This window comes from Triturus cristatus, chromosome 12 (genome assembly GCF_964204655.1).
Source record: "Triturus cristatus chromosome 12, aTriCri1.1, whole genome shotgun sequence".
Classification (NCBI taxonomy): domain Eukaryota; kingdom Metazoa; phylum Chordata; class Amphibia; order Caudata; family Salamandridae; genus Triturus; species Triturus cristatus.
The window spans coordinates 159,511,829-159,535,227 of record NC_140595.1 but is presented as its reverse complement, the minus strand read 5'-3'; the positions used below and the strand labels follow the sequence as shown (position 1 = coordinate 159,535,227).

Here is a 23,399-nt window from a genome sequence, read left to right as displayed (position 1 = left end):
TTTAAACTATCCAACCTTTAAATTACTCCTTCTACCCTCACATTATATCACCAAAACTCACACACTACAGCAGGCCGGGCTCCAGGAACTTTTATTTGGGTGGGCCAAGGGTGCATTCGGGTGGGCCACTACAGGCCCGATTTGTCGCTTATATGTCTAGCCAGGCCTGCTTCCAGCCCTCCTTTAGCTCTTCTTAGTCTACCAAGGCCCAGTAAAACACACTCTTTTCCAAATCTCTTTCTAAATGTTATTACTCTCAAAAAGTTTTTTTTTTCGCCATGATATGTCCCTTTGATGGGAAGAGGAGATTTCTAAGGTGGAAGTATCAGGCAAGTGACACTACTCAGGCTCCCTCCGTGCGACCTTCAGGAAGAATCCCTCTTCATTACTACCTCCACCTGACCCCAGACTCTGCAGCGTGCTCCCTTACAGGCTTGCTTATCCACTTTTCTACCACCCCTCTTCAGTGCATCTTATCTCACAGCTGACCTTGGGCCCCAGCCCCATATGAGCCACCATCCAGTTGCATTTTCATTATTCCTGGTAAAAAAAATTAGTAAAATCACCTTCAAACTTGAAGAATTGAATATAGCAGTAAATGTAATTAGCATGCACTTTACAGTTTTCCTAATCACCCGACTGTTAATTAAATATACGAAAACAGAAAGGCCAACAGGGTTGGATTTAGTGCTGGTGCAAAAGTCTTTTTTGGGGCCCCAACAATGACCTCTTTCTCCGTGGATACCTTTACTACCACCCTCCAACAGTGTCCTTCATCTCTCCGCAGCCCCTCCCCTCATGACCTCCTCCTCAGACTCCATCACTGCCACCCTCCACCAGTGCCCCTCATCGCTCCGTAGCCCCCCTACCCCATGACCTCCTCCTCGCTTACCTCACTGCCACCCTACACTAGTGCCGCTCATCTCTCTGTAGTTCCCCCCCCCCCCACCCCATGACCTCCTCCTTGGCTTCCCTCACTGCCACCCTCCACTAGTACCCCTCATCTCTCGGTAGTTGCCCCACCCCATGACCAGCTCCTCGTATTCCCTCACTGCCACCCTTAACCAGTGCCCCATATCTCTGTTGCCCCTCTCTCATATGCATTCCATTTGTTGTATAGCGCTACTCATATCAGTGTAAGGTGTCACAGTACTTTACATAACAGCACACATTATACAGAGAGAATGAATCAGTCTACGGGGAATGTCACATAGGCCAATGAGGATTACAAGTGTAGGAGTCACATGTCATCCATGCTGGTGGGCAATATATTTTACTAGGCTTTGGTCTGGAGAAGCACAAACTCAGGATTTAAAGAGTACTCCAGTGGTTGGAGGTTGGCTTTACTGATAAAAATGTATGACTTTCCAAACAAACTCTTTTTAGCGACATCAGAATAATGAAAGACTGGAGAAGTTCTAACTATATCACAACACAAAAAAAGGTGAAGTTTGTATGCAGCTCTTTGATGACAGTTCTGAGTTCACTGTCCTATTTTAGGATTGTAACTTCTGAACGGCAAGTAACACAAGGATCTCTGTGACAAAGGCAGTAACCCACCGAGCTACCCACATAAAATACAGTTTATCTGCATTTAAAAACTAACAGACAAATGATTGCTCTCCAGCAAGATCATAAATCACCAGTTATCTGAACATTTTTTATTATTGTTGTACATCGGTTGCAGATTCATTGCCATTGCCCAGGCCTACACTCCAGTTTGAAAAACTGCCCATTCAGACGCACACTGTGCTCTCCTACCTTTAAAGTAAAAGTACACTTTATATTGGTAAACTGGTCCCATCCAGGGGTGTCAGGCACCATAGCCGATTCATCCACGTCATCGGGGAATGGTGGTGGGGTGCAGGAATCCATCCCAACCCCTGCACGCGCTCTCCCTGGCTGCACCGGAAGTTGTGGGCTGCTCGATGTCGCGGTGCACGCGCTGGAGGCGGAGCTTGTTTCACCGCGCGCCCAAATAGCCTAATCTGGCAACGTGGTGCGTGTGCTGCAGGCGGCAATTTGTCAGTGTCCCCAAATAAATTATAAAGGCCGCCACAACGGGCCAGTGCCGCGCGGCCGCCCACAAAACAGTGCCGCCTGGGGTGGACCGCCCCCCACCGCCCCCCCCCCCCCCTAGCTACGCCGCTGGGCAATAGGTCTCGCCTAGGTGTGAGCTATTGGCTTTGCCACTGCCTTTTAGCCATGTTGTACACCAGCATGCCTGCTGTTCAGCATGGCCTGAACGTTAGTGATGTGGCATAGAGTAGATTGGCGTAGAGTGGAGTGGAGTGGAGTGGATTGGAGTGGAGTGATGTAGAGTAGCATAGATTGGAGTGGAGTGGTGGAGAGTGGAGTAGCATAGGGGACAGTGGGGTAGAATAGAATGTCATAGGATAGAGTGGAGTAACCTGGAAAGGCTTTGAATACAGTGGGTTAGAGTAGAGTGGCGCAAAGTACAGTAGCATGACATAGAGTATAGTAGCATAGACTGCATTGGCATAGAGTGGCATAGAGTGGAGTGGTGTAGAGTACAGTGGGGTAGAGTGGCATTGAATGATGAATGGAATGGAATAGCGTAGAGTGGATTGACGTAGAGTGGTGTACACTAGAGTGGTATTGTGTGGAGTGGAATGGAATGGAGTGTGGTGGCATCATGTCTTATAGAGTGGAGTGGCATAAAGTGGCGTAGACTGCAGTGGAGTGGCGTAGAGTGTCGTACATTAGATTGGTATAGATTGGAGTGGTGTAGAGTAGCATAAAGTGGCATACAGTTGGATGGAGTGGAGTAGATTGGCATGGAGTGGCATAGAGTGGTATAGAGTAGAGTGGCATTGGAGTAGAGTAGCATTGAGTGGAATGCTGTAAAATGGCAATATGTGGAGTGGTGCAGAGTACAGTGGAGTGTCACAGAGTAGAGTGGCATAGAGTAGAGTGGTGTAAAGTAGAGTGGCATGGAGTTGTGTGGAGTGGCATTCAGCAGAGTGGAGTTGAGTAGAGTGGAGTGGTGTAGCATGGAGTGTTGTACAGTGGTGTGGAGTGGCTTTGAGTACAGTAGAGTAGCCTAGAGTAGTACAGTTGTGATTGTTAGTAACTAAAGTGTCAATAGAGACAACAGATAGGCTGAAAGCAATATAAATATGAAGCCATATCCCTGTGTCAGAAATAGTGTGTTGCAAAAAAGACGAGGCAGAGCACATGTACTTGGTCCATGCTCCATGGAGGAGCTAACATAAGAATGGAAGGGGATGTAGTGACAACGAAAGCAATGGTATGCTGGGGGTGGGTTGTATTTTATTTAATATATGACCTGCGCATTCTTTTAGTTTGATAATTTCTTGCCTTACCAAGTTGTTCCTGTATTTTACCTTATTTCCACTGCAGAACAAGTACCAGTTTGACTCAGAAGGGAGCAGTTTTTCAACCATCCCCCTTCTCATTATTCACCATCTAAAGAGACGTGCAGTCCTTACTAAGAAGTCTCAAGTTATCATCCGCACAGCTGTCACCAAGGTAAGCCCTGGCCGGTGACCATTTCCCTTCAGAAGGCTTAAAAGTGGTGTGGCCTATATACTGGGCAAAGGAAGAATGCATGTTTGATTCCAGAAGTATGCCTGGTACGCTTTTTTTTCCTGTGTTTGTCTGTCTTTATACACTACTGCAGTCTTTTTTTTTTTTTGTCCTCCTTAGCCTCTTTAATGGAAAGAAAAAAACAATGACGTTCTTCCACTTGCACATTTTGATGGGTGATGGAGACCTAAGCTCATGTGCTTTTATGAAGGTTGGAAAGAGAGACGGAGATCACAGCTCTGTACGGCCCTCGGACTTATCTGTCTCTGCCCTCTCACTATCCAACCGGGAGACTAGACAAAAAAAACCTAACCAAAACCTGTTGAGGCTGAAAAGGCTTAATCATCGGACCTCTGAATTTCTACTGTTAACATTTAAAACATCACACCATTCGAAAAAATGGAGCCAAAAGTCACGATTTCTAGAGCTCTTCATATCTAAAGCGGCTATATGTTTAATGGAACGCAGCCAGCTATCCAAGCTGGGGGGGGGGGGCAGCTGCAACCCACAATTTACATATCTCTCTCCGTGTCAGTAGTATACCATAAAAAATTAGCCTCGCCTGGTTTTTCGTAGTTTTAACCACTGATTCCACTTGTCCAAAAATAACAAACATAACGCTTACCTCGATATTGAGCTCCAGCATTTCAGACAGTGCCCTACTCACTTCTCTCCAGAATACCTGTAATTCTGTGCATTCTACAAACATGTGGACATGTTATGTTATGTTATGTTATGTTATTCATTTATTTCTATAGCGCACGGCTACTCAAAAAGAGTGTCCCGGCGCTTTAATGGAGAAAGAGACAATACTGCAACATAGCAAACATAACACCTGATAAAACTAACCGAAGAATGGGCCAAAGATTCACGGAGGGCCGGCTACTGAGTGAACAGCCAGGTTTTAAGGCCTTTCCTAAAAGCTAATAGGCTGGTGACTCCCCGCAGAGCCAGTGGTAAAGAGTTCCACAGCTGAGGAGCCAGCAGTCCAAAAGAGCGGCCTCCAAGGCGCGCTTTCTGTACCCGGGGGACAACAGCAAGATGCAGGGCTTCCGACCTCAGAGACCTGGTTGGATGGTAAAAAACCAGTCTTTTTTGGAGGTACTTGGCTCCCTCCTTATGGAGAGCTTTGTAAGCCAAGGTCAGCGCCTTAAAGGCAATCCTCTTACGGATGGGAAGCCAGTGTAAAGTTAATAACAGGCCAGAGGCCCTTGAGCGCCTGCTAAGGCCAAAGATTGCCCTTGCAGCGGCATTCTGTACCACTTGAAGCCGCTGCAATAAATCATCCTCCTTCATCCTACCACACTTCGGACAGGCAACTTCACCTCCTCTCCCAAACTTTGACAATTTCTGGGGAGACCAGTACGCTCTGTGGATGGAAAAGAGATGATTTCTCCTCATGTACGCAGGCTTTACTATTTTAAATAGCATAGTCATAAAATACTTGCCATTGGTGTTCCAGCGATGACTCCGGCAAGTATTTCCCCCATAGTTCCACAGGCAAAGTAAAACCTCCATCCTCCATTTCGATCATTAGTCAATAGATAATCGCTAACTCCTTCTTACGAACTGTCTCTTGCATAAATCGTGTTTCCAGGTTGTTTTGTTCACCAATCTTAGTCTACTGCAGTGCTATTCAAAATCCTACCATTGATCACAGTCAAATTTTCAATTTTTAACCAATATAACATTTAACCACACAATTTGTTTGGAATTCCAAACTGAGATTCCGGGTGGCTGGAATTAACATTTACTGACCGGTATTTCATCCTGAAATTCTACATATTATGCATTAAATCCTTTGTAATGGGTAATAACTATGTGGAAATGGAATTACTGTGTTGACTCCCCTATTGTAAGGAGATTATTGTTCCCATTTTCCACTTGCTCATAGCAGATTGAAAACAGTAGCGATGGCTTCACTCTGGGGTGAGGATTATGATCAGGGTTAAGAGACGGGAAGGGGGAGGGGGTAAAGTGCACTGGAAGGTTCTCCCTTGCTATAGAAAGAGGTCAGATGGGGATGGGACTGAGGTTTGGTAGTTGTTGCATCCAAAGACTAAAGCGATTTAGTGTGAATTTCTGCCCAATAAAATTCCATCTGTGATCGCGTGGAGCAGAATTCCACATGGTAATCCTGCACGACTTGTTATCAGGCCTTTGATAGTGTGGTGAAGTAGTGGATCCCCTAAATTTTTAAAAGTATCATCTAAATGCATAGGTCTTATTCAGATCTGTAAATTAATGGGCTGCTAAACACTTATGAAGCACCCAAATCCTGGATGACACATGGATACAGTGATGTAAAGTAATCCCATAAACAAGCATTCCATAATATCCTATTTATATGAGACTGCCAATGCATCCATCTCAAACATGGGCCTGGGGAACATTTATAAAATGGTATTGTGTAAATTCATGGTGCACATTCCATCGGTCCCAAACCATGGTGAAGCTCGAGATGCGTCCACAGCATATGTAGACCACTGTTCTGCAGCAGAACACCTGTCCATGTTTCAACATCAATCTCTAACAGTATTGAACATTCTAAATTTCCAGACAGTAACAGTTTCAACCAAAATTTGAAACACCAGAGACCAGTATCCAACCCAACCGAAAAATGGTTACAAAAAATACCATAAGAAAAGGCTAGACAAAGAATGGTAAAGAATAATTTCATGTTGACTACTGATGAAATCCAGGAAGAAATCCAGAAGGACTAGAAGTGGGGCGATGCTGTGGTAAACTCTTGCGTGGTAGAGGGTAAACAATAGGCCAGTTATATATTACACTGGAAATTGTGGTAAGGTAGGAGGCGGGAGAAAGACATACTTCTATACTTCCTGGAATAAACAGTGTTTCTTTTAACTTAATTGATGTTCTTAAAAATGTTTTCACTGTTCCACATCTCTTGCACACAGACTCTGATTCTCAGCATGCATGCACCAGTCGGCAAGCAAAACCGCATGGAAGAAATCCATTTCTTTAGGGGCTTTCTGCAGTTGTATATTTGGTGAAGAACAGTAGATTGTCCAGCATGCTATTGCCATTGTGTGTACCTTGTCAGTATGGCCCAGCTTGCCCCAGCCAATGTGATGGTGCCTATGGTGTATAACACACGAAACACAGGGGGTCTAACAGCCAAATTTGAGAGGCTACACTGTCGATACTGAGCCAACAAGATCTCAAAATATCTTTATCGCACACACATAACGTATTCATAAAGATAAAGAAGGAAAAAAGGCTAACACTACATGCATAGAGGAGACCGGTACATCATCGATTATTCGTAAAATGGCTGATTAATCCACAACAGATTGTAAAGGGTTTCCATCAAATTAGACTCAATGATCAGTCCTATCATTTGGCCAAACCCATGTGCAAATGAGGCTGGTCCCCTGATCAGTGGGACACTCAGCTCCGCACCTTATTGTTGTATCAGGATTTGGTCCACCAAATACACAAACCGTCCATGATGACTGATCTTTTGATGGTAAAGTAAGAAGAAATAGTGCAACGAACAAGAAAGTGATTTAAAATAGGATGGAATGTCCTCCTTCTAAATACTTTATTCTACGGACTGGACACGCCTCCTAATTAAAAAATAGAACAGTGCAAAAGAAGACAGTGACAATTATCTGTCTACATAAGGACCAACATGTTTCTGCCTAACGGGTATTTAATCCCTTGGCATTCGTCAGGGCCTCTGCTCGTATAATAGTTGCACTCCTAATAGTGAAATATAGAATTCACCACCATCACCAAAAACAAATTATAGTAAAACTGGTTAGAAACGGTACAACCTGTAACAACCATGGACATTAACCCTCCGATTCACAATGGTTACTGTGAATTCCTTTGTGGTAGGGCAATATACCTTACCTCACCTTGGAGGTCTCCCCCAAGTCTCAGATGGGAGCTTGAGGTACCGACGGAAAGTGCGGGGCCTCTTAGTACCTGAGCAGTGTCCAGATGAGGTGAGGTCTATTGGCCTACCACAAAGGAATTCACAGTAACCATTGTGAATCGGAGGGTTAATGTCCATGGTTGTTACAGGTTGTACCGTTTCTAACCAGTTTTACTATAATTTGTTTTTGGTGATGGTGGTGAATTCTATATTTCACTATTAGGAGTGAAACTATTATACGAGCAGAGGCCCTGACGAATGCCAAGGGATTAAATACCCGTTAGGCAGAAACATGTTGGCCCTTATGTAGACAGATAATTGTCACTGTCTTCTTTTGCACTGTTCTATTTTTTACTTAGGAGGCGTGTCCAGTCCGTAGAATAAAGTATTTAGAAGGAGGACATTCCATCCTATTTTAAATTACTTTCTTGTTTGTTGCACTATTTCTTCTTACTTTACCATCAAAAGATCAGTCATCATGGACGGTTTGTGTATTTGGTGGACCAAATCCTGATACAACAATAAGGTGCGGAGCTGAGTGTCCCACTGATCAGGGGACCAGCCTTATTTGCACATGGGTTTGGCCAAATGATAGGACTGATCATTGAGTCTAATTTGATGGAAACCCTTTACAATCTGTTGTGGATTAATCAGCCATTTTACGAATAATCGATGATGTACCGGTCTCCTCTATGCATGTAGTGTTAGCCTTTTTTCCTTCTTTATCTTTATTAATACGTTATGCGTGTGCGATAAAGATATTTTGAGATCTTGTTGACTCAGTATCGACAGTGTAGCCTCTCAAATTTTGCTGTTAGACCCCCTATGTTTCGTGTGTTATACATTCAGTTGGTGCTGGGGATAAAATCAGGTGTGGGTCTTTAAAAAATATATATCCCTTGGACCCTATTTTAAATGGTTTTGTTTAATCTATGGTGCCTATGATCACATACAGAAGATGGGTTGTTGTTCCCTTTGTGAAATCCTAAATATGTCCCTCATTGATGGACCACAATGTTTAACAACTAAGAATACCATACCTGCCCTTTTTTAAATTTTTAAAAATTAATTTCACATTGAACAAGAAATCAACAAAATAGCAGAGATAGGGGGACCGATTACATTGCGTAGCAAGCAAAAATTATATATGAGCACAGTTAGTGATAGAGCAAAACATACCACACTTAATCAAAAAGAGACCAATTGGCTAAACAGAATAATTCATTTTGCTCCCAAAAACAGAAACTAAGAGACAAATTTATGCATGAGATAATTATGAGTAGGTTAGGTGGAGTGGAGTACCAAAAAAAAAAAGAAAACGAAAATGTGACTAAGCAGGCACTTCCTGTTGAGCAGCTACATTAGCCAACCAACCCCGGACGGAGTTCCAAATCCGAGTGAGCTTTCTCCTGCGAGGATCCTTATTAATTAATACCATCTCCTTATGCTCAGGAATTCACGCCACCAGATCCATGGATCAGGAGACTCACTTGAGGGCCAAAATCGTGCCAGAACCTGTATTGCCAGCAAGATAGAAAAAACTATAAGCCCGATAGGTAGAGGGGAATAGCTGGTGAATGCCCCAGCATAATCAACTTCGAATCCGCCACAACCTCTAAATTTGAAATAGCATAGAGCTTACCGCAGACACATTCCCAGCACAAACGCAGTGTGGAGCAAGATGTAAAAACATGAACCACATTCGTTCCTGCCGATCCACAGCGGAAACAGCGGTCATTTGTTCATAGCTTCATAACAAGGAGACAATGAGGGTTGGAATACAAATCGTTAATACATTACAAGTGGTGTACCTTGATACGAGATACAGTCAAGGCTGAGTGAAACAGCACGTTGCTGCGCCTAAGGTTCGCAGCCGTTACTTCAGTGTTGAGCAAAGAATTCCACTTATCTGCCCGCCGCTAGAATGAGTCAACCGTGTTACTCTGTGATGACAGATAGATTATCTTACAGACCAGCTTGATGTTTCTCTTTAGAGGAGCATTCCTTATAAGGCCCAGACAGGGGTTATCAGTGCAGCAAAGATCTTCATCCTTGAGACTAAAGATAAAATGCCTCATCTGCAGGTATCTAAAGAAAACAGTGGATGGAAGAGAGAACTGTTTCTGTATACTCCCAAATGAAGAGAAGTCATCTGTTTCGAATAAATCCCCTAAAATCAATAGGTTGACCATTTTCCAAATCTCTCTGAAGCCCCCATGAACACAATGAGGGAAACTGGGATCATAGCCCAGGTTTGTAAGATGGGTAAACAGGGTAATGCCTGAAAAAATCTGCTCAAATGAATTCCAGATAAGATGAAAGACTTTTAAAGTCTTGATGTGAGTTTGTTTAAAATATACAGTATCCACAATCCCCACTCCTAGGAGTATAGAATAGCCCAGAGTTAAGAAATCCAGGAACATACGCCCCTGAGGCCACAGTCCCCAACCTATTACAAGCCGCAGACATGAAAAAAATTATGCCAAATAATTACACCTATGAATTGAGAGTGAAACTCCACCATCTTCCTTAGGTTGTTGTAAAATCTGAATTTTACAATGAGGTTTCCGATGACTCCAGATAAACTTCTGCCATAAGGCCTCCACTTTATTGAAGAAGACCGCAGTACGAAATAGCTGGATACAGCAAAAAAGATACAGGAATCTAGGGAGGATGATCATCTTAATGAGGTTACAACACCCGATGAGTCTCAGAAAGACATGATTCCACTTCAGAAAACGTCAACAAGGATCTATGAGGTATTAACAGATAAGATAACCCCCAGATAAACCAATGACTGGGCCCACCTCACATCCTACCCTGATGGAGCAAAATTAGTTACGATCTGGGTCTTGCATGAGTTATAACCGGATACCTACCCAAATGCCTGGGTAGCTGAGACTAACTTAATGGAGCAGGTGTCGAGACAGCCACATCATTAGCATATGCCATGATTTTAACTACATAAAGATACAACTTCAAGGGCCGTATCTCTTCTGATTGCTTAAGAGATTGGATAAATCGTTCTATGTATAATGCAAATAGCTGGGGAGAGAGAGGGCACCCCTGCTGGGTATCGCAAAGAATATTGATGGAATCTGAAACTAGACCAGTGCTGCGGATCCTTGTCCTAATACCAGCATACAGACGCCTAACTTTGCTTAAAAGATTAAGCCTAAGCCAGTGGTCTCCAAGACTCCCCAAAGGAAGGGCCAGAAGATCCAGTCAAAGGCTTTCTCCGCATCCAGACATATCATACCGACTGTATCCCCACCAGAAAAAGCCACCTCCAGAGCAGAGATTGCTGTATTAATATGCAGCGTTGTGTCTCAACCCGGGATGAAACCATGCTGGTTTAGATCGGCCAACTCCGAAATGGTCACCAATAGCCGGTTAGCAAGCACGCGGGTATAGATTTTAGCATCAATGTTGATTAAGGAGATTGGACGGTGTGATCCACAGAGTATGGGGTCATTTTCCTTTTTTGGAAAAATAACAATATTTGTCTCTCGACACTACTCAGGAACCCGGTCAAAAGATTTGAAAGAGTTTAACAGATCCATTAAGACCGGGGCCAAGAACTGCAAAAAGATGGAATAAAACTCTAACGGTATCTGATATGTGCCAGAAGTCTTACTACTGGCAAGGGAGCCATTGAAATTTACAACTCCCCAAAAAATGATGGGTGCCTCTAATTTAGACTGCTGTTATGTTATGTTATGTTATTAAAATATTTCTAAAGCGCACTATCACCGATTGGTTGCCTGTCACCTTTTGGTCAAAATGTTGGCCGATATATCGAGAAATCTCCTCAGTGGAAGCAGACCAGTCCTCACTATACAGGTCCTGATAGAATTGACAATATACCTCACAAAATGCTGCTGTCTTAATAGTGAGACCACCCTTCACATCTGCTGGATAGTATTATAACTAGTTCTATCTCTACCCTTAAAAGAGAGAATTCGCCCCATTTCTTCACTGTTTAAAAAATAAGCCATGTGGCATGCCCTGCCATTTTTAATCACCCTATCCCAGATTTGTTTTTTAAGGGAGGCTCTAAGAATAGTGCAGTGTTCCAAAAGCTGGTCTGCCCTTGGTCTGTCATTAGAAATGATGCTTTGTCCCAGCTCAATTTCCCAAAAATGAAGTGTCCGTCAGGCTGCTGTCTCCTCTGCAAGTAATAACCTCCATTGACGTGAGGCAAATTGTAGGGTCTGTCCACGACAAGACACCTTAAGTGCATCCCAGACCACCAGATGCGGTGCTGAGCCAATATCAAATTCTAGAAACTCCCTCAAATGGGTATTTGTTTATGCTAACAAAGCCAGGTTCCAGAAGTAGCATACGCTCAAATGTCCAGCTCCGGGAGCCTGGCATCTAGGTGGGCTCACTATGATGATGCTGAACTGTGATCCAATTAAACCTGTGGGTTAAGTGCCATCTTAGAAGAGGAAACTAAGGTATTACCAATAACCCTGGGACGTTGAACTCCGCTCCGCTCGCGGAGTTTGCGGAGTTTCCCGCACTCCACTTTACGCGGAACTCGCGGGGTTCCGAAAAAATCAGATTAGCGCAGCGGAGCAGAGTTTTTTTCCTCACTCACGTTCACCAACGTCAAGGGAAATCCACCTCCCGGCAAAATTTTTCCTCATTTACGATCGCCAACATCAAGTTGACGAGCGCGAGCGTGGAAAATAAACCTCCTGCCGAGATTTCTCGTATCACATTTCGCATATCAATCAAAAAAACTTTATTGCGATTGTTTAAAATCATAAAAGTACAGTCTTAAAAACAGAATTTCCATGATAAAATACATATTCCAGTCAATTTGGGAGTACAAAAATACCAATAGATAATAAAAAATAACAATGTGGTTTTACAATATTCTAACCATGCTTGATACCAAAATATCAATAAGTGATTTCGCTAATTAGTTTCCTGCGAATTAACCACATTGAAAACAAGAACTTGGTAACTGAAACCACAATAAGTGAGTTGGTATCACTTCTCAAGATCCTAAAAAAATCAAGATAGCTCCTAATGCCCAGATTTAAACATAACTGGATGATCCATTTTTTCCGAATACCGGCATAAGCCGGACAAAAGAGCACAACATGAATCATGCTTTCCTGTTCAATCGAACAACCGGGGCATACACGATGTAATCCGCCCGCCCATCGATCGATGAATGCATATACTTGCGACCGCTCGCGTTGGGAAACTGCCCGTTCGCATTGAGAAAACTGCAGCTCGAGTAAAAATCTACTTGATCGGCAGAAAAGATAAGCTTGCGCTGTGCATGGTGCTGTTCGCAATGATTGCACAGTGCGGACAAGCATCCGGCACTGTGCAATCACCGCAAACTGCATTTTTCTACCGTACTCCGCCGCTTGCGGAGCTCCGCGTAGTGCAACAGGTTTTTTTTTGCACTTCGCATAGCGCAACTCCGTGAACTCCGTCCAGGGTTAATTACTAACCAGAAACATATCTAGCCTTGTCATGGCTCTATGAGGAGCAGAATGGAACGTAAATCCTTGTCCTTTAGGGCGTTGAAATCGCCAGGGATCAACCAGCGCATAATTGGAAATTAACTGATGTACCACACCCCAAAGCTGGTTCTTGCCCTGGCAGGCCGGGTTATTGTGATACAAATCAAGAGATACAGGCTGGGGTGCAGACTGAGATGCTGAATCCCTGATAGCGCACAATGTCACATTAAAATCCCCACATACAATATAAGGTGGAGGCCAGAAATGCAGCTCAGACAGAAAAAAGTCCAATATCTTTGGGTCATCTGTGTTTCGTCCACACAATACATATCTAGTGAAGCAGTCCCTATCTTTCTGGATAGTTGCCACCAGCCATCGCCCCCCCCCCCCCCCATCCGTCTTTTGTCGTAAAACCCTCCAGGTACGATCCCGTGGAAGGAGTTACACTCCCCTCTGAATGGAGGTAAAACAAGATATGGAGGGAACCTTGTAAACAAGCTCACTTAACAGTACCCTCTCCACCTGAGACAGACGTGTCTCCAGTAAGGAGAGGATTTGTGGTCTAAATATATTAAATTCTTCACATACCAGTTTATGTTTCTGTGGCGACTTAATCCCATTGTCATTCAAGCACAGAATGTGCAACTGCTGACCAGGACTGCCGCCGCTACTGATTAGTACCATAGAACGATAAGATCCGCAAGGTACTCCACCACTGTGCATATTGATAGAGATAAAATCTATAAATATACTGTCATTCAAAGATAAGCATTTTTATTTTACTGTACCCAGATTTGCTCGGGAACACATTATCATAGATAGTACAAGAAGTGCTCTGTATTAAAAAAACATGGTCCCCTCCACCCCCCCCTCTACCCAGACAACCCCCCCTGACCCCACCCCCGGTTCCCAAAGAGGCAAACCTACCCACCCCGCCATAACTGTGCCCTATAAAGCCAAGGGCAAAAACACCTTCCACTGAGGTATTTGTATTGGTGGGACCCATTGCTACGTCACCAAGGTGCCCGGCTCCCTGCAAGCACCAAAATCTATGAAGAAGAGAGAGCAACCTCCGAACCCCACAAAAAACCCATGTCAGAAAAACCCCGGAAGAAAAACCCAGAAGTAGAATTAGTAAGTTAAATAAAGATAAGAAAAAATGAATAACACAATATATATCAATATATAAGGAAAGGGAGAAAAATACAAGAGGAGGTGGAAAAAAAGGAAGAACCTTCCCAAACTCAACTGTTTAATAAGATTTTAACCCAACTGGACCTCTGGCAGAACCGAACCCCACCTCCAGCTCATGGCTGGTACCAGTTGCGCACCCCAAACGGGCCAACATCTGTCACCAAAGGCTCATAGACCTCTTTATGCCATCACAACAGGAGTCGGGGTTGCCATTTGGCTAGCAGCTCCTGAACTTTTTGACCATCGTAGCAGTAGAGAGTCTGGCCATCCTTTCTAATCCGCAAGCTTTTGGGCTCCATATGGGAGACAAAAGTCCCCAGCTTCTGAAGTGCCGGAATATGCTCCCAAAGCTGCCAGCATTTCACCACATTTTGATGGCACAAATCTGAGCGAACATAAAACTCAGTTCCATATGCTTCAACCAGGAGCTTAGGAGTTGCAGCTCGGAAGATCTTTTGTCGAAGGAGGAAATTCCCAATATAGATTAGAATAGCCCAGGGGTACTGAGAAGGCTTACTGGGAGGTCTAAATGGAAAACTATGTACACGCTGGATCATACAATTCATATCCCAGCCAGTTAATGTACAGAGGGCCTATCAAACTTGCCAGTGTGATGTTTGCTTGTAACTGTTCTGCCAGTTCCGCGACCATGCTACTGTACTCCAGGTGTTACAAGCAGAGTCAAAGCCTGCTGGTGTAACAGAGATTCAGGGCGGCTTGATCACTATACCTCTTTCATTCACACAATAATCCACAAGGATCTGTACTAGGGGTCCTAGGCAGTGCTTGCCTCCCTCCCCATACTTTCTAGAGCCTTCTGCTCTTATACAATGGATTTCATGCACTCCTCTAAATCCTAGCATCCAGGGACTCCAGCCCTCCTGCCTAACCAAACTGGTTCATCACCTGCCCATATGGAAAATCTCAATTCACAACACAAAATACTATAACATGGTCAATAAACACAATCACACTTGATATAATTATCTTTTTGTGATGGCACACTCTCTCCTGATTGATGAGCCAAACACTGGGCATTTGTTGTCCCTATTGAGAAGCCAGTCATCGCATCTGGTCAAGTGCAGGCATTCTCAGTTGGCAGCACCAGATTCTATAAAAAAGATCTCCTCATACACCAATAGAAGTCTGAAAGGGTTTATTGAAAGAAAAAAATGAATAGTAATCGATCAAGCTTGAGGAGCGTCAGCAAAGCACACATTAATATGCTAGTGCTCATAAATTTTGAATATATTCATGTAATTAATTCTTTTAAAATGCAAGATAGTGCCTAGGATGAGATTATTAGAACATAAGATGTGACCTTTACATTGTAACAATAACAAGAAACATTTCAGCTTAACAAGCTAGTGTTCATTTTATCACCTTGGGAGTCAATATGTAGGCAAAGCTCAATAGCAGAGATTGGAACTTCCTATAGGCAACATTAGCGTGAGCAAGAGGACATGGCTGAAACAAGTTATAGTTCTACTAATGCAAGGATTATTATTCCACAGGTAGCCATTGAAAAATTCACACACAATTATTGTGGCACTGAAGTTAGCATACCCAATAAGGTGTCCACCATGCTACCCACTTCCAACTTGACCGTGGAAGTTGTTCACAGACCCACTATTGAGCCCCCATTGGCACTACCTTGCACCGGTAAAAAGGTCAAGTTGATGAGTTGGACTATAGCTGGGCGTGTTGCTAAAGCACGAATGAAGACGAGCGGATTTTATCTCATCATACAATATTGTTATACTACACAAGACCTGGGCCCCTAGGTACTTAATCTGTGATGGCTTTATCTGTTTCTCTGTGCCTGCTATATCTTCTGGGATGGGAAGGGCCCATGCTGGGTTAGCCATTCGGTTAAAAACCACCTTGATTGCAGCATCTCGCCCATCTCTACAAATAGTAGGGTAATCCAGGCATTCCAGGTTAACTGGTCCAAAAACCTTAGCTTTGTCCTCATTAATTTGTATAATGGCAATTTTTCCATCAATGACAACCCAAATTTAGTTTCTCTTTTTGTTTTTTTTGGTAACCTGGAATACAGTTTTCAATACTCAGACAATGGCCTGAATATTGTTCCTCTTGGGGACTTCAATGCAAAACTTGGTTTTGAGGTGGAAGGCTTGGCAGGTTCTGAATCATACATTTTGAAACTCCATTCATTGGTTTCCCCTGCTGGTTTTAGGGATTGTAGAGGGTCAATGCTATTGCCCCAGTTCGTTAAATGTGACCTTTGTAATGCTCTTAAATGGGTAGCGCAGCAGTGCCTTTTGACCACAACTTTTTTCAGAGGGACTCAAATGTCCATAATTGACTATATGTTTAACGGTAGGAACTTTTCTTTGAACATATCCTGGATGGTGAGGTTATTCCCGGCACCTATATTGATCACAACAATCTTTCTATCACATTGGCATGCCCGGAGATTTTCTCACGGGTCGTTGTTATGGGGTAAACAGATGTCCTTCTGAGCAGTGATGGACTTAGGTTGATGTGGAAGACTGCCTACTCGAGTGACGTCCAGGGCAGGCTTTGTGCAGATCATTTAGGTATGCTCTATGACTGCCTCAGACTAAACAATAATTTTACTTGTAGCATTGACATTTTTGTTGCCTAGGTTACACCATTGAAACACACCTATTGAAGCCCTTAGCAAGCCCCAAGACGGCCGTCCAATCCTGGTTTGATAAGGCATGCAAGAAGGCCAACAGGCATTTGCATAGCGCCTTATGGGCTACTCCTCAGGATTTGGTGGCTGTCACCTCCTGCAGAAGGTCATATAAATTGGCCATCAGCAGGAGGAAGGCAGAACTTAGGGAGGCAGTATGAACCACCCTGGTTCCCTCCTGTGGGTCTAGAAATACTGGTCTGTTTTGGCATACTGTCAATAACAACAAACTCCTTAAAACTGATGTTAATTCGATTTGTGCTAATATTAGTGCAGATGCCTGGTTGGACCACTTTAGACAAGTGTACAATTTGTCTGACAACGTCAGAGGGGAACCAGATCCTGGTATGCCTACTTTTCCTTTGGGAATCAAATTCACCGTGAAGAAGTAGCTGAAGCCATTCATCAAAGCCCTATGCACAAAGCCCCCGTGCCCGATAAGGTACCCATGGATTTATATGAGTTGGAGATGGATTTGTGGGGTACCTATTATTACAAATTAGACCAATACAGCCAGTAAGACCAGCCTGACTGAGTCATGGCATCAAGCTATTATTGTCCCCATTTTCAAAAAAGGGAACAAGGCATCTCCTCTTTGTTAAAGGCCTATCTCCCTACTGGACTCTTGGAGGAAAGTTATCAGCAGGGTCATCATAAATAGTATAATATTTTGGGTCACTGACAGCCATATTCCAATGCAGTTTCAGACACTCAAGAACAGTTTCTCAGTTTATAGCTATTAATTAATAAATACACTTCAGCTAAAGGTAGCCCCATCTAGTTAGCCTTTATGTATCTGCCCTGCGCTTTTGATAGCATGGTTAGATCCAAACTACGGAAAGGGATAGAATCAATGGGGCTTGACACTGGCCTGCTCTTTTTCTTACATACCCTCCACTTAGACCTCAACACCTCCTTTAGATTTGGGCTGAATGCTCAATGCACCAAGACTTTTGGCCTGGATTGAGGTGTCCAGCAGGGATGCTTTCTGGTGCCAATCCTATTTGTTTTGCGTATTCGTGAATTGGATTCCACCCTCATTGGTAAGGGGAAGGACATGCTGACAGTAAATGGCCGGACTGTCCTCATCCTTCTTTATGCAGATGATGCTGTTGTAATATCAAGAACACCTAAGGGTCTTCAGTTACTGTTAGAGGCCTTTGTTAGCCTTATGGATGTCCTTGGTTTGGACACAAATTACACAGATCTGTGACTGGCGGTGAATGTCTGAAAAGTTTCAGCACTCCATCCATCATCTCCTTCTGGATGCTTTGTTCGCCCTAAGATGGCAGTGTATGCCCAGACGTAGGTCCCTTGCTCACTTTGCCACTGGATTATCTAGCTAGCCTGGCTGATGAGGGGTGTTACCCTAAAACCGGTCCCAGGATGCTTGTTTTCGGTCCAGGGTAGACCTAGCTTGGCAGTTCCGGCTGGACTGTTCCCATGAGGCACAGGGTCAAGAATGATTTGCATACGACTGGGTCTGAACTGGGTTGGCGAAGTGAGCTAAACAATGGTGATGGATTCAACCCAGATCAGTGACTGGGGGTTAGTGTCTGAAAAGTTTCAGAGCTCCATCCATCATCTCCTTGTGTTTCCTTTGATATCCCTAAATTGGCAGGGTATGCCCAGACGTGGGTCCCTTGCTTACTTTGCCACTGGATTATCTAGCTAGCCTGGCTGATGAGGGCTGTTACCCGGGAAACCGATCCCAGGATTCATGTTTTTGTTCCAGGGAAGACCTGGGTTGGCAGTTTGGGCTGGACTGTTCCCATGAGCAACAGGGTCAAGACTGATTTGCATATGGCTGGGTCTGAACTGGGGTGGCAAAGTGAGCTAAAGAAAGATGATGGATTCAACCCAGATATGTGACTGGGGGTGATTGTCTGAATAGTTTCAGTTCTCCGTCCATCATCTCCTTGTGTTTGCTTTGGACACAAATTAAGCAAAAACCTTTGTCATGGCCTCTAGAGCTAAAAATCTGAAGTTGCGATATCTACCACTTTGGGGAATCTCTATTGCAAGAACTCACACATTTGCATACCTGGGGGTCACATTTGACTCTCAGGGGACCTGGGCCCCCTGCCTGAAACAGAGAAGACTTAACTTTTGTAACTCAATTGGTTATCTTTTCATCCTGGCCTCTGTAACTGGTTATCCACCCATGTTGAGATTTACAAAAGGATGTGCATACCTGTTTTAACGCATGGTTCTGGTCTGTGGGGATATAAAGCAGCCAAACATCTGCATGATCTGGAAAACAGAGTATGCCAGCACATCATTGGCATTTTGCCAAGGTCACCAACATACGCTGTCCTTGAGAAACCTGGATTACCGTATGACATTAGCCTAGCTCGCTAATGTTATGGTGCTCCATTTGGCGTAATCCTGCGGCCTCACTGAATAGGGAGCTCATATGGGACGGCCTCTTATGAGACAAGGGTCTCTATATTCCCTGGTTACAGTATATTAAGGTCACCTGTACTAAGCTAGGCCGTCCTGACATCTTCACTGTGCCAGCTAATATTACTTTGAGGGACAATACCTGGGTTAAATCCAGCTTTAGAGAACATAGACAAGGGCGAAGAGAACTGTCTGAGCTGAGAAGCCAACCAACAGAGAGAACCTGCTGGTTCAAACCACACTAGGGATGGAATCGTATCTGGAGACAACCCCAAAAACCTGGAACAGTGTATTATTGGCCAGATTCAGGCTGGGCCAGATCAGGAACCATCTATCCTTCCCACTGAGTCAGTTTGATCCTAAATTTATTCTGGTTTTCCTTTGTGATGAGCACTCTCTTCAAACAATGGCACCCTTAGGTTTTATTGTAGCTGCACGAAAAAGGTTTTTAATTCAGCTTCTTAGAGACGTCTTTGTCTCCAGACACATTTCAGCACTTTTATTTTTGCTGATGCTTTCCACAGCTGAGGTAAATGTAGGTGTGGTTGCTTTTCTTAAATGTGCTCTTCAGTGTAGGTAACTACTGCTGTTTTATCTGTTCTTAATACCCCTGTTCATTTTGCAATCTGGCTTGAAACTTTCACAGACATCTATTTGTTGAGTGAGCACCCCATCCAGACACAGTTTATAGTATCCTGTTATTGTACTGTATTCTGTAGCTCTGGAACGCTGTTCCTCCATTTTTACTGTAGCTACATGGCGATTTGGTGCCAAGAAGGACTGTTCTGCACATGGCCGAGTGGTTATTGTTATTAGTCCTGCAATTTGGACTTTTGATGATGGTACATATTTTTAATGCATTGTTTTTTTTTTACTGAGCATTGTTGTGTAATAATTTCTAGTGGTCATAAAATAGAATTTTTGTATTTGTACTAATATGGAAGTTGCCCAAGTATGCCACGCAACAAACCTCTTTGTCATTCATTTAGACTGCTGCTGAAAATGTAATTTTTGAAACTTTTGAGTTTCGCAAAAGCTTTTCCTCATACCAATAATTTAACATTTTATATTTAAATATTTATTTTATTGTATTTGATATGTATGTGCTTTTATGTTTTTTTTTTATGAACCAAATAAAGCTTTACTGTCAGACTGACACGCTCAGTGTCTTAATCGCTATGACATGATCTCTTATTGTGATTGGGTGCTCCCTGATATTGTTTCCGAAATAAATTAGATTGCATGAACATAACAGAATATGTAAAACATATAATGTAATAGAATGTAAGAAATTGTTAATTTCATTCTTCTGTTTATTGTCAAATTTGAAAAATGTGAATATTTTGTCTTCGCAAATTTAATTTACAATATAACACATTTCTTTAAATTTTTGTTGCTTCATCTGATTATCTCTTCTTCAGTCCAAAGGTTTTCTCACTGTCTTTGCCATCACTACCTGCACATTCACTAGCACTATTTAAGACCCATTGTGGCTTCCCCTTTTGTGATAATCTAATTAAAACAACTTTCATCATCTAGTTGGAAATTGCTACTGTTCAGTTTATCATCTTCCGCCTAAGAACATACAACTTTGTTATTGCAGTATGTGTGCTCTTCGCTTATGGAGGGAAATTAATTTCCACCTCCTTTCTAGATTTGGGTGTTACTTTTTCACGTCAGCCGATATGGTTTTATTTAAAAAGATACTTTCCTTTCTCACGGTATATAACTGAATTGCAAATTCTTATTATTTATTTTGGACAAAGGAATATAGCCTTCTAAGAACTACATTTCACATTCCACACCAACGTTAGATCATTATGTAAGACCGTCACATTAATACAATATTGTAGAGTTGTATTTGCATTTAAATAGGACTTCATACCCCTAATGAGATGCCAAGGTGCATTAGTGGACAGGGTGGCAAACTGCACAGTCAGTAGGGCCAGAGACATTTTAAGGCATGAGCAAAGTGGGCTCTGGCCCAGGGCCCCAGCCTTTCAGGGGGCCCCCTGATAAAGAGAGTTCTGTTCTACAGAGAGTCTTGCCCTGATGATCTTAAACAATTCTCAAACATATTGTTTTAAACACCGTTTTCCCTTCATTTATTTTTAATGTGGGTGAAGTGTGAGAGTCTATTACAGACATTTTGCAGATAAATGTTTTGTTTTTAATTAATGCAACATCCTTAAAGAAGTTATTTTAGATCAAAACAGGACGTCACATATGAGAAATGGGAGGGTGTCACAGAGATTATTTGCAGGAAAACACCCGTGATCCCTGAATATTAGATGTAAACACATTTAGAATTTAGACCTGTGTGTCTGTGCACTGTCAGTGACCTGGCCACAGAGGACATGAAAGAGCTGAAACTGGTTCATAAATTGAATGCTGTTAAAAAAAGGGGGTCCCAAAATTCGTTTGGCCCAGGGCCCCCAAAATACTTAAGATGTCCCTGAGTAGGGCTTTGCTGGATGAAAGTTGAGTTGCGTGTGGCAGTGGCGGCCTATCTGGGAGGTGTTTTAGTAATGTGTGTGAAGATCATGGAAGTATGTGATTTTGTTATTTCTCCATTGTTGTTGTCCAAGTCAGTGTGTCTAAGCACCCAAAAATAGGTTTACTCAAGATGAAGCTAAACATACCCCCATAGAAGATCTGTGCATATGGAAGCAGTATTTGTCCCTAATAATTAATGTTTTGTTTGAGATAAAATTGATCATTTGACTGAACATTTTATTATGCATCAATACAATGGTTGTTTCTTTGATTGCTGTTGCATATATTCAAGATTGAGATGGTGGTAAACTGAAATACTGAGTCAACATATATTTCATGAAACTGAGGTCAAGTGTGATTCCTAGAGCAGACCTTGCATTGTCAAGAGTATCGGTATTTTTCTCTTCATAAAATGTAAGACTTTAAATGAGGAAGAGAAACCAATACAATTATTTGGAAGTTCTTTCTTATCACAGCCACATATATAAACTTGTATGGCCCTGATATTATCTAACAATCCTCATGTGTATTCTGTAAACATGCACGCCGGCCATGTGTCTCCCTGCTCTATGTATGTAAAGCTTGCTGCTTTCCTCCAGAGCTAGGTTTAGGATATATATATATATATTACCTACTGACAGTCGCCATTAGGTAGTTATAGTTAGGACCTATTTTCCATAGGAAATCTGCAACATTCTATTTGGAATAACGTTGGCGCCGATTGACGAATCTTCGCAAAATTTTCCAAACTTTTGGCCAGCTCCGGTCCGCTCCTATCCTGAAAATTTCACGGTGATTTGTCAAGCGGGGGCTGAGAAAAAAGGGGGTCCCAAAACGCGTTATCCCCATGCATTTTCCCATAGGACCTTTTGACGCAGCTACAGCCCGAACTGCTGAACAGAATTACACCAAATTTGGCAAAGAGGTAGTCCTTAGTTCAGACTCGTGCCTTTTGCTTAAATTGTGTAAATCCGTTCAGTATTTCCTGAGAAAATTAGAGTTAAAAAGATAGATATATCTGGGCGGAGCCTAACCACACATCTCATCATGAGATCTGATTGGCTGTCAGTACTTCATCCAAGAAGTGTTGGCAGTCATCTTGGGACCAATATACATGATAGCACCTCATTAAAAAGCATTGCAGTCAATAGGTTTTAAGACTTTAGTTACATTATAAATTATTTGTTGATGGTACCATACTCATTTTCGGAATTGTGGTGTGTTCTAAGGTGATTTTACCATGTGAAAAAGCCTTCTGTTATGATATCATGAATCATGTTTGAGAGAAAACTATTTTCTCATGCTTTTCCCACAGAGGGTTGGAAGGTGATCTATAGGCTAAACTGAGAGCATATTTTCTGTAAATTCACATTATCTTTCTCAGTCATGTGAGAATGAAGTCTGACATTCTCAGTAAAACATGTACATCCAACAAGGCTAGAGACTGTCAGTTGATTCCTTTGTGTTCTACTGCAGCTTCCCAGAGTATTCTAAAGAACAACTAGAGCGCTAACAGTCCTACTTATGACAAACGTATTGCACACCTGAAGCCATCTTGATTGGAATAAAGTGGTAACTCTTAAAACATTTAATTTAAAAAGGAACAAAATGAGGGGGTTCATTTTGCCATAGAAAGTATGATTAGTGCTGCAGAAAG

The 23,399-nt window shown here is 42.7% G+C and overlaps 1 protein-coding gene across 1 annotated transcript in view; it reads left to right on the top strand.

The window, feature by feature from the left end:
* The window catches only part of LOC146772971 (tyrosine-protein kinase Fer-like), a 198,768-nt gene that overhangs the window by 86,813 nt on the left and 88,556 nt on the right, over positions 1-23,399 (top strand). Inside the window, exon 3 of the mRNA XM_085639970.1 lies at positions 3,385-3,513. Within this exon, the coding sequence (XP_085496096.1) occupies positions 3,385-3,513 (129 nt within the window). The remainder of the gene's footprint in view (positions 1-3,384; positions 3,514-23,399) is intronic.